Source organism: Penicillium subrubescens (assembly GCF_028828155.1).
Source record: "Penicillium subrubescens strain IBT 31985 chromosome Unknown utg000003l_segment0_segment0, whole genome shotgun sequence".
Lineage (NCBI taxonomy): Eukaryota > Fungi > Ascomycota > Eurotiomycetes > Eurotiales > Aspergillaceae > Penicillium > Penicillium subrubescens.
Genome location: NW_026643153.1, coordinates 287617 through 303204, shown reverse-complemented (window position 1 = coordinate 303204; position 15588 = coordinate 287617). Strand labels below are relative to the sequence as shown.

The window sequence follows — 15588 nt, the reverse complement described above, 5'->3', positions numbered from 1 at the left end:
TGTGCATGATTGACTTTCAGTGAACAATCCGGGGCGATTTAAGCACGTGGATTTGAGCATGTGGATAAATAAGGCCCCTGGCTCCGCCGCATTGTCTCGTGATACGGAGACTAACCCGAATCCATGGATCACGGTATAAAATTAAACCCAATAGGGCCCCTCCTGCGCTTGGGTATGCGCCCGGCATCTCGCAGGCCCCGCAAGGTACGTAACCACAGATAACCCCCTTGATCGCTGAAGACACAGTGGAATAGTGATCAATCACGGCTCCCCTTAGTTTTAAAATGACACTTTTCCTCGCATCTCGGCGAGACCCAATTTCAGCAGCTGACACCTAAACAGAACACCAAGCTTCTCCAACAGCAGCCAGTTTTGGCTCCAGCAACCCCTTCCGTAACCGCGCGCTCTCCCCCTCAGTGGCGACATAGATCTTTCTCTTCCAATAATCGCCCGGAACGCCCTCGTTCGAAAACCCCTTTCTTGGACGATAGCGAAGCCTTATCTCCCCAGTCCGCCCCTGGAATGTCGTCCGGTGCCATAGTCTCTCCGACCGAGAAGACCGAGATCTAGAGCAACACTCGTGAGCTCTTTGTACGTTTGTGCAGATCGGCAGAGAAATGAATAGATTACTCGCCACAAGAAGCAACAACTTGCCTCACCGCTCACGTGCAAACGATGCAATAGAAATTGGGGTCAACTCGAGTTGATTTCACCGGCAACCCTCTTTTTCAGACGAGGGTGAAGAAACTTCAGCTGGAAAGCGGAGCATGTTTCGACCGATCTCGATCGATTTCGGTTCTCACCGCGGTTGAAATATCTCTGACTAAATAGATGATGTCCTAACGTAATTCACCATCGAGCTGCGCACCCTAATACGCATATTAAATGCAAAAAATTACTACTTCATATCTCAACAACCATAAATTATTTTCACTTAAAATCTAGGAACTAGGCTTTTCTTTGCATGTGAAATAATATGTATATTTTTTAAGCAGTTTAGATGAATATTTCGATGCTCTACCAGCGTAATTTTGATATGGGGGGCATAAATATATATATCTTTACTAATACTTCCAGTAACCTTCTGATACTCCACTAATTGGCTAGAAATACCATCTATAATATATAATACAGATATTATATCACAGATAGATATGGTTGTTGAGATATGAAGTAGTAATTTACTGCATTTAATATGTGTATTGGGTTGCGTAGCTCGGGCGTGCGTAGCTCGGTGGTGAATTACGTTAGTTAACTACGGAGTACACCTCCGAAACTTGAGGCGGATTGGGCAGTGGGGAGCGTAATTAAAGTCCGTTCCTGCAATCTTGACTGGCTGGTCGATGTCTCACAAGCCTCAGTATGGCTCCTGTAGGGCTCCTGTGGGGGGATTTTACCCATCTGTCTATGTGCATTCCACTTACATTGACCGCTGCGTATAATTTGCTATATTCGGGCGTAAGGAACCTCGCATGAACTATCTGTCAGATCTCGACATTTCCCATGGGACCCGCTATAGGAAAAGATTTTCCATATGGAGATGATCATCCCAGGGAACATTTTGGTCAGCAGAAATCTAGAAACTCGTGACTTGCATAAGTTATGTAGATTTCCCCTGTATTTTTAAGTATTACATTTACTTGTTTCTCTTCTAATTATGTTCAACTCGTTTCTCTTCATCTTAGTTATAATATGTATAATAGGGGTCATTGACTTTATAGCGCTTTCGTGCATCTTAGTTATCCTGTCCGCCTCCCGATTCGAAGTACGATAGCGCTACGTACGCGTTTACTAATTTTTAATTCAGCCCGCCGTTGAGTACCACTATCTGGAAAGGGATCAATCAATCAATCAATCAATCAAATTTCAATTAACCTGTTGCGGTCTAACTAGTTGCGTATAACTTAACTGTGTACACAGTACCTAGCCGGTGATACCAACAGACTTGATTGATGAACACGGCTATAACCTTCTTTTAGACCCTGGGATAACACAGTCCCTCAGATTTCAGATTCCCTAGCTCCGTACAAAATTGTCATAATCGATCTGCTGGGCGACGGGAGTATATCTCCATCTACTGACATACCCTTCCATGGACTGGTTCCCACCATTGGTGGTCGCGTAAACACCAAGTAGAGTACCAGTGAAAACATCAGGGCCGCTGATGAGTGCAGCCGTGAAGGTCGCCAGGAGCTTGGACTGGTGAGGTCGAGCGGCAGCTGCTGCTGAGAGTTGATAATGAGTACTATTCTCGGCCCGGATAGACAGACGAATGGGTTCTGAAAGCCACGACGAGGGAACAGGCGTCACCACAGGAGAAGGAAGGATGGAACCGGTGGCATCTGAGTCGGTGGCTCGGCAGCGGAACGTCAAGCCTCCTTTAGAATATGACGATTCTTTCATGAAGACAATTCCCAGGTCGATATGGTGATCCTGATGTAAGAATGCAGTGACACCGATTTCGTCTCCCTGAGACTTATAGAAACCAGGATGAACATCCACGGAGAACTCAAACAGTGTGTTCGTCTGGCGGCGGGCTAGAAGAGTCAAGCCATCCGGAGCTTTGAAGGACGCATCTCCAGTCAGATTGGCTCTGCTAGCAGTCAACCTCAGAGTATTAGGATGACCCGGTGGAGATATCGTAAACGACTCCGGCTTGGCTGGCGCCCGCCAGAAGACCCAGTGCTTAGGGAACGAGGAACCCGGCGTAAAGTCCACGACATCCGGCTCTCCCTTGAAGGTTGGCCCGGAAGAGACCTTGGAAGTTTTCGGCGGCAGAGGACCACTCATCTCACCCATGACTTGATCAGCCAGTGGCCAATCCCCCGTTGGCCAACTCACTGGGTAAAGCACCGTCTCTCGACCCATGGGATAGATACTCTCATTATACAGCGCGGGTCCGGCTCGAGTCGCCAGCGCGACGCCCCACCAATTGCCCGCTGCATCCTGGAAAAGGTCCGAATGTCCCACTGTCTGGAAGTATCGATCCGTGTATCTGGCCGAGACCAGGGGGTTATGCGGCGAACTCCCCCAGGGGCCTTTGATACTCTCCGATCGGGCAATGGTGGAAGAATGGTGTAGTTCCGTACCTCCTTCAGCAATGAGGAGATAATAGTAACCATCTTTCTTGTATAGATGAGGGCCCTCTTGATTGTTATAACCAGTGCCATTCCACAGATCAAAGGGCTCGCTCGCGTTCCCGGTAGTCAAGTCAATGTAGGATGCTTTGATGGGCGACCCGGAGATCGCCATGATCACGCTGCCATCATCATCCCAGAAGAGATCTGGATCAATGGCGCCGAGAGGATTCTGAATCTGGAATGCGTTCGTCCAGGCATTATCATCGTATGGGTTTGTGGTCGTGAACAGCACAATCTCCACACCCTTATTGTCCGTGTCCAACCACGCAGTGATCAGGTAGAAAGTACCATTACGATAGCGGAGCGTAGAAGCAAAGATTCCTAGCATCTGTGCATTGGTGGAGGTCTGAATCTGGGGAAGCTGTGCTGGCCGGTTGAGGGCATTGCTGATGAGATCCCAGTGGACCAGGTCTGTGCTTGCAAACACGGGGCAGCCTGGAAAGGCAAGGAAAGAAGAGGTGGTGCAGAAGAAGGTGTTATTCCATTCTGGTACAAGCGTGCAGCTAGGATCAGAATGCCAGCCGGGAAGAATAGGGTTGTTGTAGGTCGTGTTGTGGACATGGGCGTGGGTGGATGCCAATTGAAGCCCCAAGCTTGCTAGAAGAAGGAGCAACTTCATTTTGCATGGGACTCAGTAAATTGACGCATGAAGAGCGCGGACAGATATCCGATATAAAGTCATCATCACTCGCGGGGTAAGAGAAGACGATACGTGAATACGATGTGGAAGCCATCATCTGGCTCGGTGAATTTGTCAATAGCCTAATTTCCGAGTCTCGTAAATTGCATAATGCAGATCATAGTTGTTTCGAGAAGCAGAGATGTTCTTGCCTGGAGTAGTATATTGATTTGATTGGCGTTGGGCCTTTACAGTGACGCTAAAATTGCTACTTCGCTACGGATGCTGCGGCAGGATGCGTGGATATCTTGTCATCCGCTCCGCCATTGCAGATGTGGACCAGTGATCCGTAAAGTTTCCCACATTGCACCCCGGAAATTTTTGCGGAGTAACGTTCCAAGGAATCCAAAGAATCCAAACTAACTCAGAAATTATCATTACCTTATCTGGCAGGCGGTGGGTCCCCAATAAGGAAGCGGTGAAGAGAGTGAGTCCGTAGCCGGGGAGCCCCGACGTTTGCGGTGCGCCACTGTACGAATAATAATACGAGCCCAGGCACCGACGACATGGTTACAATTGGATCGAGGTTCTGAATCAATCTTCTCCGCGCTGTCCAATCAGCTTCGTTGATGTCCGCCGCCAAGTGCGGATTTGAACAAGTCTAATTGGTTGAAACTTGACGTTTTCCACCCCTTGTAGGCTGATTTTATCCAAGCTTCCATTCCCCCCTACCCCGCCTTACTCCAGTCTCCAGATATGCTAGCGTCGATGAGAGTGCAAGAACTGGAATGTTAGTACATGCACTAGGGCTGTTACGAATATTCGTAACTGCGAATAATATTCGCGCGAATATTTGCTGCGAATAATTAATCGCAAAATTTAAGCTTGCGAATAAAATTTGCGACTATTATTCGCAGCGAATTTGGAATGCGAATAATTTATTCGCCAAAATCTTCGAATATTCGTTATTCGCAATTTACTTCGCGTATCTGGTATTGAATGAGATATATAGTGGATATATAGGGGTCAGATTTGCCGCGTAATTTCGCGCGTTATTATAGCGAAACCGCCAAGCCCTCAATACATCAACCATGGAATGGGGGTCAGATTCTTGTATTGGCCTGGTAAAGGGTTCGTTTTTTACATTCCAACCCCCCTCCTCCTTCTGCTGGCAGAAAATCAAAAATCAATTGACTATGAAGTAATTGACTATAGAGTAATTGACTACGGGGTCGCTAACGAGCTTTTGAGAGAAGCTGAGAGAGCTGGTAGAGCGAAAGCTTGCCTCTGCATCGTACAAGCTCTAGCTCCTCAACAGCTGCATCCAGAGATAGGCCCTTACCATGTCTAGCGTAGATCTCGTCGATGATAGCCTTTCGGCGGCAAAACATGACCCTTTCGCGAGAGGAAGGCCGCCAGGTCGCACCATACGATCTCTCTAATGACTGGACTGATGGATTTGCACCTAGCCCACATGTCCACTCTCTCCAGACCTCCGGCACAGTCTGGATCGTACGAGAGAGCGAGTAGAGAGATTGACAGGGGGATAATAAAGAGGACGGAGTATCGATCTGCTGCTTATGTAGAAGAGATGACACTTCAGATAGACATACTGCTAGCTGAGAAGAAGGTGTAGGCGAGTCTGGTGTCCGCGCTATAGAGGCATCCATAGCTCGTACGGCGAAGCTAACGTGACCAGAAAGGAAATCATGAAGCTGACGAGTAATCTTCCTAAGCTGCTCATGAGCCTGATAACCATGAAGATCAACCGCCTGATAGATATCCTTCTGGAGGATACTAAGACGGTCGGCAATAATAGGAAGCGTCTGTCGGAGCTGAATCTCCTAAGGGGTCTCCGTACAAAGAAGGGACTGCCGTATTTGCTCTGCAAATACAGTATAGTCTTCTCGGGCAAAAATAGGGTTATCCCACATTGAATACCCAGGGAATTGCGCCTGTAGGAGAACCGAGTCCTGGAGGAGGATGATCCTTAGTTGATTTAGTAGCTGCAAAAAGCCCTAGGCCGCCATATCGTCTCGGTCTTCCAGTTTACCAGTAGTTCCGCTAGGTGGCTTATTTGTAGGATCGTTGGACTAGAACCAGGCAAGCCACTGATCGATCCATAGCCAGAGAGCTCGTACAAGGGAATCTGGAGGTTGAATTTTTGCCCGTGGAAGATAGTAGTCCCCAATTACATTGGGCTAGAAACCAGCCATTGAACGAAGGAATTTCCGCGGCAGATACGTCAGATAGCAGTTAGTCAAGGCATCCTGATTCCATTAACCAGCGCGGCGGATCTGGTTCTCTTCCACGCCTTCTAGCTCAGCCTGTTTTGACCCCTAGGCCCGGCCAGCGTGTGTCTTCTTGTCGGTGGAGAGATTGATTGCCTCGTAGACCTCGTTAGCCCATTTTAGCTAGATCTCGTACGAGATAGGCTTCTCTCGATCCGAGCCCTTAAAGAAGTGGAAATTATACCACTGTGGTCGGCTCCGAAACTACAGTGGTGACTCTCCTACTATCTGCCAGCGATAAAAGAGATAAAAAGCCGCCTGGCTCATCGTACAAAGGAGTGGATCCTAATAGCGCATTACTCCCATATACTGCAAGCGACCAAACTGATTCGTCTTTCCGTTATTCATAATCATAATCATTGGCGAACAGGGGGTCGGGCCTTCATTAGGCAAGGAGATAGTGAATAGGTCAGGAAACTAGAGCCGCCGGCGAGATTCTCCACGAAGGAGCATATTGTGACTAAAAAGGAAATCCACGGCGGTACGAAGATAGGACTCCTAGGCCTAGGGCTTTCGATGCTTAAGGTCTTTTAACCTCCATCCTTACCAACGATATCGTACGAAGTCCTTGATCTTGTCCTTAGAATATCCATCCTATAGGCTGCCAGCGGCTCGGTCAAGATACTGCTCGCGCTTTCTCTCGCTTTCCTTATAGAGTCGGCCGGTCATTAAGGCCGAAACAGCATATCCGCGGGAATTAGGAAAGCTATTCGTCCCAATACTTTTTTAGAACTTCCAGAGGTCCACAATAGCATTAATATATTACGTGATAGAATTAGTCCCTAGGGTTTGTTCAACCTTTGAACCATCAGGCCGAGTGCGATCTTTCTTATATTAACAGGACCGGAGGGACCGGTTTAGGACCTCAGTATCGAGAAAGTAGACAAGCTTCTTCTCTGTGACTAATTCGCCATCTAGGAAGCCCTGCTTTTTGCAGAAGCTCTGTAGTACCCATTCCATTAGCTTCTCGTATAAGCTAGAGACAAAAGGGTGTTCCTTTACCTACCATTCCTTATGCTTGTTAACATAAGCCTTTGATGTATTCTTAGGCCGCTGGCTTCCCATGTAGTGTAGCGCCTTAATGCTATAGAGGTTCAACCGGTCCTAGAGCTCAATCTGCGCGAGCTCCTGGGTCTGTGTTGATAGAGGAGAGGAGCAGGGAGTCGAAGGTGATAATAGAGCCATTTTGTATCAGGTTCGAAATAGTATCGAAATAGTATTCTCTCTCTCTTGATGATAAGATGCGTATAGGTAGGAATAATAACGAAGATAGAAACGCGACGCGGAATTCATACAGTAACCAGCTCCCTTTCTACCACCCTTTCTACCGCCTATCCCTATATCCCTTGATTCATCGAAGAGAGGCCCTACAGGAAGGTAAGGGTACTGTCATAGGCCTGTACGGGCACGTACAAAGCTATCCCTGGCTTCAGGATTACTGCCAAGATTTCGCAGGCCCGATCTGCGGTCAGATATCTCGCGCGGGATAGGGGTCAAATACGTAGGCGGGTGCGGTCAGATATGTCAGATATACTAGGGGTCACGTAGGATTTCGCGAAATTTCGTGGGCGTGGATACATATATATATATCTCTCTTTCCCTCAGAACCCCTCTCTATCCTATTATGTTATAAATTGCATAGCAAAAGACTTATACAATAAAAGACACTAGAAGCTTAGCTTATTCTTCATATAATAGTTCAATCCATCGGCTACTACCTATATACATCATCTAACAGCATTAAGATCCTCATCGTCTCTCCCTTCATAGAGAACCGTCGTACTCCAAGCACGTCTCTTCCTGCGTTGAATAATCTCTCAACCGAGACTTCAGAGGCTGGGATTGCTAAGTAATCCCTAGCAGCAGCAGCCATCCGAGGATATTCTTTTCTATAGGCTCTCCACCAATCGCATAACCAGTTCTGATCTTCCATATCACTTGCATCAATCCGAGCACTATCGAAATACCGATCAATGTCAGAAAACCGGGGTTTGTCTTAAGGCTGTAGTCTTCGCAACATCCGGCTGCCCACTTTTTGCTTCTTATAACTTGGTTCTAGCGGCTGTGATATATCAACTGGTTCTGTAGTTCCGGGATATTTGCAGTGAAGGTCATCGTGGAGAGCTTGCAGAATATTCCTCCCAGTGTCTTCATCATCCAATTCGTATAGGAGGAGATCTCCTTTCACACAGGGATCCAAGATCAGTGCAGTATAGTATATATCAGAGACATCCATAAAGGTGTAGTACTTCATATACTTCTTAATACTCTCCCTAACAGCGCTTACGATATCCTCATCAAGATCTGCAAAATCTTCCTTACGCTCAGCCACATTATGCAGTAAATCGTGGAGCTCGTAGTATACTAGTACTACGAGACTAATCTAAGGCCTTTTCTCTGAGACAAACAAGGTAAACTCATTAAATTTCGAGAGAACATTGTAGAGTTGAGAGAGCCGTGTCCAGTCTTTTGTTGAGAAGGGAGGAAAGCCAGTCTCATAGTGAATAAACTTCTCAAGCTGTTGCCTTGACTATAGAGTATTAGTGTATGATTAAGTATACATAGAGCTCGTATCTTACCTTTAAAGCATCATCCAACATTCGAAACGTTGAATTCCATCGCGTATCCACATCATATTCGATGAACTTATCCGATAAGTTCATTCGCTTGCAATTGTTCTTCCATGCTTACCTGCGTTGCGGACTTCGGTGAATCCAGAGGGACAAAATACGAAGCTTTACAAGTGGTTCAATAGCCGGAAACGACTGGTGTTCTCCATTATCCAGGTTATCACAGATAGCAGCGGCCTCTTCTGTATTACCAGACTTAAGGGCAAGTAGAATGACCTTCACGATGAGGTTGATAATATGAGCTAAGCACCGTATATAACTTCCCAAACCACCGAATAAAGGATCGGTCCCACACGTCTTCTGTAGGTTTTGGAATAGTTGTAACGCTATCCGTTCATTATTACTAGCGTTATCGCCAGTAATTGAAAGCAGTTTGTGCTCAAGGTTCAGCTCAATAAGCAAAGCTTCAATCGCTGCAGCTAAATTCTCTCCGCTATGTAGACCATAGAGCTCTGTGAACTCGAGCACTTTCTCTCGATAGACAAAGTCTTCTATAAGCCAATAGCCCACGATACCGAGAATTGGGATATAGTTTTTGCTGGTCCATACATCAAGGGATAGAGCGATTGTTTGGCATATAGCTGCAAGCTCTTCCTTTAACGTAGTACGTCGTAGGTCGAAATCTTCCAAAAGACGCTGTCGAAGGGTATAACGAGAGGTAAATAGAAGTGCGGCCCCTAGTATATCCTTGAATATTTGCTAGAACGCTGATAATTCGAGGACTGTAAAGGGTTGCTTGCTACTAGTAACCCAGCGAAGGAGATTCTTTTCAAGGAGCTCTTGAATAGTGAGTTTCCCCTTATTACCCCAGAGACTAACAATAGTCGACTTTAGTGTACCAGTAGGTAGATCAGTAATCCCAGGAGGTAGAATTCCATGCTTTTCTTTCAAATAGAGCCGAATATTGGTGGTAGAGGTCTGTCGTTTTGAGTCTGTTGTAGACCAGTTGCACTGTTTTCGAGTGTTTTTGTTGATAACAGTACAACAGATTTCTCGATCAACGAGCCTCTTCCTTCCACTCCTCTTCTCGGTCCATTCGTTGGGAAATTCTCTGGTATAAAGATATCCCCACATCCAGTCATTTTGCCGTGAATTTAGGATAGAGCTTTGCGAACTACTAGCTGTGGTAGGTAGCTGAGAGGCGGATTCCGAAGGTAAAAGGTCATCGAAAGCTTCAAGAAAGGAATCGGTATTGGCACTAAATGCTGATTGACTGCGGGAAGGTAGTGGGGATGATGGGACTGGTCCTTCTGGACCTTGTGCTGCTGGACTCCAGGCCAGGCTAGACGTCCAGTCTCCAGCCGGTACTTCGTCTTGATAGCCATCATTTAAAGCGAGGTAATTTGGTCGGTTGCCACGGGTCTGCATTGCCGATTGACGAAATAGGTGAGAGGAGGTGAGGGGAGTAGTAGAGAGGATATTCTGGCATTCCAAGGAGAAGGGTAGGGGGGAGTCATTAACTATACTATTAGAAGCTTTTTACTCCTATCACGCAAGAATCCTTGCATTATACCTAATTCGGTCAATTTCTGGTGCAAGTGCACGTGATATATTGCGAATAACGAATAATTATTCGCATATTTTTAATTTGCGAATAAATTTGCGAATATTATTCGTAGTATTTATAAATTGCGAATACGAATAACGAATATTAGCAATTCCTGCGAATATTCGTATTCGCAACAGCCCTAACATGCACCCTGTTGTGAGCTACCGGCGGGAAGTAGAGCGGATTTCAAGTTCTCCACTCTCCATCATGTTTCAGTCCCTGCCATTACCCGCGCTCCCCTCAAGAGGCCCTAAATCCGTCCTCCCCCTCCATCTAAACTTCTTCACAACCACAACTCCTCAACATGGGTTCCAGTCCTCACGGCCTAAACCAAGGCTCACATCAGCACTGTACAAATAACGCTTAGCACGCAAACGACCCACAACCAGCCACCTATCCGCAGCGCAGTGTGCCCCCAAGGAACAGATCCAGGAGCATCGCCAGCCTCTGTCTCGTCCCCGAAATCCGCCCCATGCCCCGACATTGAACAGGGCATTAGGGGCTCTGTACCACAGCGTAATACCCTCGTTGGAGAACGTATGGACGGGATTGCCAAAGGCACTGGCAAGACCGAAATCTGCCAATTTGGGCTGGCCCTTTACTATTAATGAGCAGGTTCTGGGGCTTGAGATCTTGGTGCATGACCATGTTAGAGTGGCAGAATTTAATGCCGCGCTGCAACTAAGGCATGAATAACTTGATCGTAGCGGGATTAAGAGGACACTGGTCGCCATGCGTATCCACGTATCTCTTGAGATCCCCTTGTCCATGTGCTCGAAGACTAGCATAAGCTTACTTTCGACGTGGGTGACATCGTGCAAGGAGACTATGTTCTCGTGCTTCAACTTTTTCATCAGAGAGATCTCGCGGATGGCGGTGCTGGCGGTGCCATCTTCAGAATTGAGACGGATCCGCTTGAGAGCTACGAGCTCGCCGGTTTTGCGGTTCCGTCCTTTGAGGACCTACTCCTGTTAGCTCACCGGTCATAAACAGAATTTTAAGGAGGGACGGGATGACCAATTTCATTAACCAACACTCGTCGTGTGAGCGTATACAGGATGGTATCAATAAAACCACAAGAGGTCATCAGGGTTGCTGCGTTACAATAAAAAGTCGTAGAGACTTTCGCACCGTTCCAAACGGCCAAGCGTCCGGCGGGAAGTGGCAGCGAGAAGGCGATGTAGGCGATAGGATATAAGACCATGAACCGTGCGGCGCGATTGATATATGCGGAGCTCGCGGATTGAGAAGCGGGAGGCACCTGCTTCATGCGGCGTCGCAGAAGACAGAAAATGGAGCTGTATATCAGTACGGTACCGAACTGCGCGAGGAGAATCCAAAAGTAGAGGAGGCCGAGACGCTAGAAAGAATTTTGTCAGCTGAGTTTGAATGTAAGGTCAACTAAGGCCAAATTATGATTTTGGCATACAGATGGCTCACATAGTTTGTATAATCTTGGTTTATCCAGCACTACTATTAATTTATTAGTAGCGAGGATGGAAAGGACGAAATGGAAGGATCAAGAATGACAAGTAGCTTACCCAAGCACCAGTGTTCACAAAGTAAGTTTTCGGATGAGCGATAGGTCCAATGATTGCTAGGAGAATGACGAAACCCCAGACCCCCACAAGGGAGCAGCAAAAGCGGACATATTCTACCTTGCGTTTTCTAACGACCGTATACCACGTGTGAAGAGCAATAGCTAATACCCAAATCCCACTGGAAACATCGCCAACCTGGACCAGCCATCCTTTAATAAAGCAAGCTGCTGTTGGGGCCAGTATGTAATTTTGCGCAATCCAATGGAAAGTAATGAGGAAGGCGACTGGCTGCTGGAGATCGGCGAGGACGAGGTTGAAGATCAAGAGGAGGTACTGATTGTAGCCAGGATAAGTACGATAGTATTTTCGCCAGAAAAACATGTGGTAGGTGATGCAGCAGATCAAAGCGAGGGCGCTTGAAAAGGAGACTAAGACCATAATCGCAACAGGTAGAAGCGTGGCTCTCGGGTTACCTGGAAGAGGGTCGGCACTATATGGCGATGGAAAAAATCCATTGGGATCTTGAGTTGCTTGCGGAACCAAAGGAGACATTGCGTTGATTCAAGCGATAACGAAAATAAAGTTCAAGGCTGACTGAGATGAGAATCAAAAGTCTCTGGCCCAAAACATCTTTACCATACAACTTCACGACAACATCGCCGCCTTCGGTGGCAGCCCGGACAAACTCACGATCTGGGGAGAGTCCGCTGGTTCTCGATCCCTGGGAATGCAGCTCGTCGCATATGATGGAAAGAACGATGGCCTGTTCTGCAGTGCTATCCTGGAGAGTGGTAGCCCTGTCGCCAAGTTCACTAATGCTAACGGCTGGCAACCATACTTTGACGCTCTCGTTAAGAAGACGGGATGCGCTAATGCTCCTAATCGATTGGACTGTCTCAGGGGGCTTCCCTGGGAGACTCTCAGTGCCATCTTTAACGGCACGAACCCGTTGAATGTCACAGCGCCCACTCTCAGCGCTGTCATCGACGGCGACTTCATGACCGCCCAAGGATCTGCTCTGCTGAAGCAGGGCAAGTTTGCCAAGGTTGCGCTCTTGACTGGCAACAATTTCGATGAGGGTACCGCATACACAAAGCAGGGCATTAGCACCGACGCTCAGTTTGAGGCGTGGCTCATCAGCCAGGGCCTTGACAGCGACCAGATTGAGTCTATTTCTGAGCTTTACCCCAATGATCCTCTCCTGGGTATTCCCGCCTCTTATATTGGCACGCCTCCCGCGGTGCCCTATGGCCTTGAGTTCAAGCGAGTGGCGGCCTTCGCTGGAGACTACCAACAGCACGATGGCCGAAGACTTCTCGTCGAGTCCTATGCCGGTGCTGGACTGTCTGTGTACTCTTACCTGTGGAATGTCTTCGTCAACGGTATTCCCGCTATCTATGGAGCCACGCATTTCCAGGAGGTTGCATTCGTTTTCGAATCTTCCTCGCAATTTGACTTTGACCCCACACGGAACACCGAATGTCATCTAACTTAGAACGGGATGATGGACATCAAGGAGATGCCTCCCAAGAATTTTCGAAAGCGCATCCTTTGCGGTTCGCTTTACTCTCCTTTCGGTCGGATGAAAATAACAATTCAGGCTAAGTGACAGCAGAAAATACAAGTTCCCACGCGCTGATGGGGCATGGAAGGGATTTGTCCTCCACAAGGCATTAGGTTCGTTGCTTCTGCCGCTTTCGGGCTGGGCTCCACGGGTTGGACTGGCACATACAATTGAGCGCTTGCTAACAACCGGGTAATGACCTTCAAGTCCCTGGCCAAGGGATTTCTCCACGCAGATCCGTAATATTAACAGGGGATACTGTAGATGGGAAAGTGCCGTGGATATTCAACCCTTGGCCTATATAGAAAAGAGTATGTATATTGCCTATGAGGATACTATTTTCCCTTGTACAAGTGAGGAAAAGCGTCTTATCTGCGAAAGCGAAAGAGTCGGCGAGCATTCGAAAAGGAGGAGGTTGATGATGCTGCAGTTGCAGCATGCGGGTGGTCATTGTGCTAAATCCGTTCGGCATCATCACCAATTGCGGGAATTTCCCGGCAGTCAGAGACAACGAGCATTGGCCCGCTTCCTGCAGATTCTGGTGGAACTTTGACCCCTCTTCAGTAACCCAGTCTTTTCTGACCAGAATCCTCCTCGCGTACTGCCGCAGGTGATTGCATCAACCAATAGGCAGACCAGCTACCTCGATTGGGATATACCGACCGTCCTAAAGCCCGAAATGGTCAACGGGATAAAGTCAAGAACGCCTCCCGCATAGGGGTGATTTAAGGCGGTATACCCTTCACGGGTAATTATTGAAGCTAAATGTCTCTTTACCCGAAATATGCTCATCTTCAGTAATATGAAGTCACTCGAAAGAAAAGCATAAGTACAGCTCTGTATGTTCAAGAATGGCTGTCCGAGATTTTCACCAAGGACTCCAAGGCGCCTCCAAAGACGTTCTACTCATTGTACTCAGATAATTCATCAGAGGTCATCAGAGATGTTGCTCTCAAAAGAAAACCTCAAGCCTGCGTCCGAATTTGCTCTGGCTCTCGTGGTAGCAGACTCCCTAGTCGCCGCCGCGCCATGCGACATTTATGCCTCTGGCGGGACGCCCTGTGTCGCAGCGCACAGCACCACACGTTCACTCTACGGCTCGTACGGCGGCCCGCTTTACCAGGTCATTCGCGAGGCAGACTGGCAATCGCTCAACATTTTCCCGGTATCTATCGGTGGTGTGGCCAATGCTGCTGCTCAGGATTCCTTCTGTGCAGGGACGACGTGCCTTATCGACATTATCTACGACCAGTCTGGTCACGGCAATCATCTCACTCAGGCTCCTCCTGGTGGCTTCAGCGGACCGGCAGCTAATGGTTACGATAACCTAGCTATCGCGAATAGCGCACCTGTCCACCTCCAGGGCCAGAAGGTGTATGGTGTCTACATTGAGCCTGGCATGGGTTATCGCAACAACGCCGCTCAGGGCACAGCGACTGGTGACGCAGGAGAGGGTATTTACGCCATTTTCGATGGAACCCATTACAACGATCAATGCTGCTTCGATTACGGCAACGCCGAGACAAATAGTCGCGATACTGGTTCCGGCCATATGGAGGCGGTCTATTTCGGGAACTGTCCTTTCTGGGGAACTGGCTCTGGGAGTGGTCCTTGGATTATGGCCGACCTTGAGAACGGCCTGTTCTCTGGAGACAACCTTTGGAATAACCCTGGTGACCAATCTATTTCACACCGATTCGTTACGGCGATCGTTAAGGGAGAATCGAACCAGTGGGCAATCCGTGGCGGTGATGCTACATCCGGTTCGCTGTCAACCTTCTTTAGCGGTCCCCGCCCATCCGGCTATAACCCGATGGACAAAGAGGGGGCTATCATTCTCGGAATAGGCGGCGATAACTCCAACGGGGCTCAGGGAACGTTCTACGAAGGTTGCATGACTTCTGGATATCCATCAGACTCGACTGAGAATGCGGTACAGGCTGATATTGTCGCCGCTAGATACTCCACTTAGTCTAAACCCCTTGATGGACTACTATCTCAGATTGCGACTTTATCTCATGCCATGGAGTATCTATAGGTAGCGCAGAATTTGAAATGTTCAGTACTTGCACACACTTTATTGTTTCCAAGGGGAAAACGTCACCACATAGGTTGTTCATTCGGTAAATATTCCATTTCAATTATGGAACAACTTGACTATGTGTCAGCTAGAAGTGTAGACTGATGGTGTCCTATAAAGGCCAAGGTAGTACGTAAGGGACAGCCCAATGCTACAGATTCCATACCAAAATTG

At 47.8% G+C, this 15588-nt stretch overlaps 6 protein-coding genes across 6 annotated transcripts; 2 read left to right on the top strand and 4 right to left on the bottom strand.

Annotated features, from left to right (window-relative positions):
- Nucleotides 1-2016: 2016 nt before the first annotated feature.
- On the bottom strand, nucleotides 2017-3759 carry N7473_004276 (uncharacterized protein; the record flags this gene model as incomplete). The annotated part of the gene is made up of 1 exon (XM_057150216.1): nucleotides 2017-3759. One exon carries the CDS (start codon nucleotides 3757-3759, stop codon nucleotides 2017-2019), a length of 1743 nt encoding a protein of 580 aa, XP_057010326.1.
- A 3125-nt stretch (nucleotides 3760-6884) lies between these two features.
- Nucleotides 6885-7115, bottom strand: N7473_004275 (uncharacterized protein; the record flags this gene model as incomplete). Its single annotated transcript, XM_057150215.1, has 2 exons — nucleotides 6885-7026; nucleotides 7057-7115. The coding sequence occupies 2 exons, from the start codon at nucleotides 7113-7115 to the stop codon at nucleotides 6885-6887; spliced, it is 201 nt and encodes a 66-aa protein (XP_057010325.1).
- A 931-nt stretch (nucleotides 7116-8046) lies between these two features.
- N7473_004274 (uncharacterized protein) lies at nucleotides 8047-10048 on the bottom strand (the record flags this gene model as incomplete). The annotated part of the gene is given in 5 exon segments (XM_057150214.1): nucleotides 8047-8428; nucleotides 8459-8580; nucleotides 8630-8736; nucleotides 8755-9379; nucleotides 9404-10048. The coding sequence occupies 5 exon segments, from the start codon at nucleotides 10046-10048 to the stop codon at nucleotides 8047-8049; spliced, it is 1881 nt and encodes a 626-aa protein (XP_057010324.1).
- Nucleotides 10049-11226: 1178 nt separating this feature from the next.
- On the bottom strand, nucleotides 11227-12208 carry N7473_004273 (uncharacterized protein; the record flags this gene model as incomplete). Its single annotated transcript, XM_057150213.1, has 2 exons — nucleotides 11227-11589; nucleotides 11771-12208. The coding sequence occupies 2 exons, from the start codon at nucleotides 12206-12208 to the stop codon at nucleotides 11227-11229; spliced, it is 801 nt and encodes a 266-aa protein (XP_057010323.1).
- Nucleotides 12209-12497: 289 nt separating this feature from the next.
- On the top strand, nucleotides 12498-13265 carry N7473_004272 (uncharacterized protein; the record flags this gene model as incomplete). The annotated part of the gene is made up of 1 exon (XM_057150212.1): nucleotides 12498-13265. The coding sequence occupies one exon, from the start codon at nucleotides 12498-12500 to the stop codon at nucleotides 13263-13265; it is 768 nt and encodes a 255-aa protein (XP_057010322.1).
- A 1012-nt stretch (nucleotides 13266-14277) lies between these two features.
- N7473_004271 (alpha-N-arabinofuranosidase precursor) lies at nucleotides 14278-15306 on the top strand (the record flags this gene model as incomplete). Its single annotated transcript, XM_057150211.1, has 1 exon — nucleotides 14278-15306. The coding sequence occupies one exon, from the start codon at nucleotides 14278-14280 to the stop codon at nucleotides 15304-15306; it is 1029 nt and encodes a 342-aa protein (XP_057010321.1).
- Nucleotides 15307-15588: the final 282 nt, after the last annotated feature.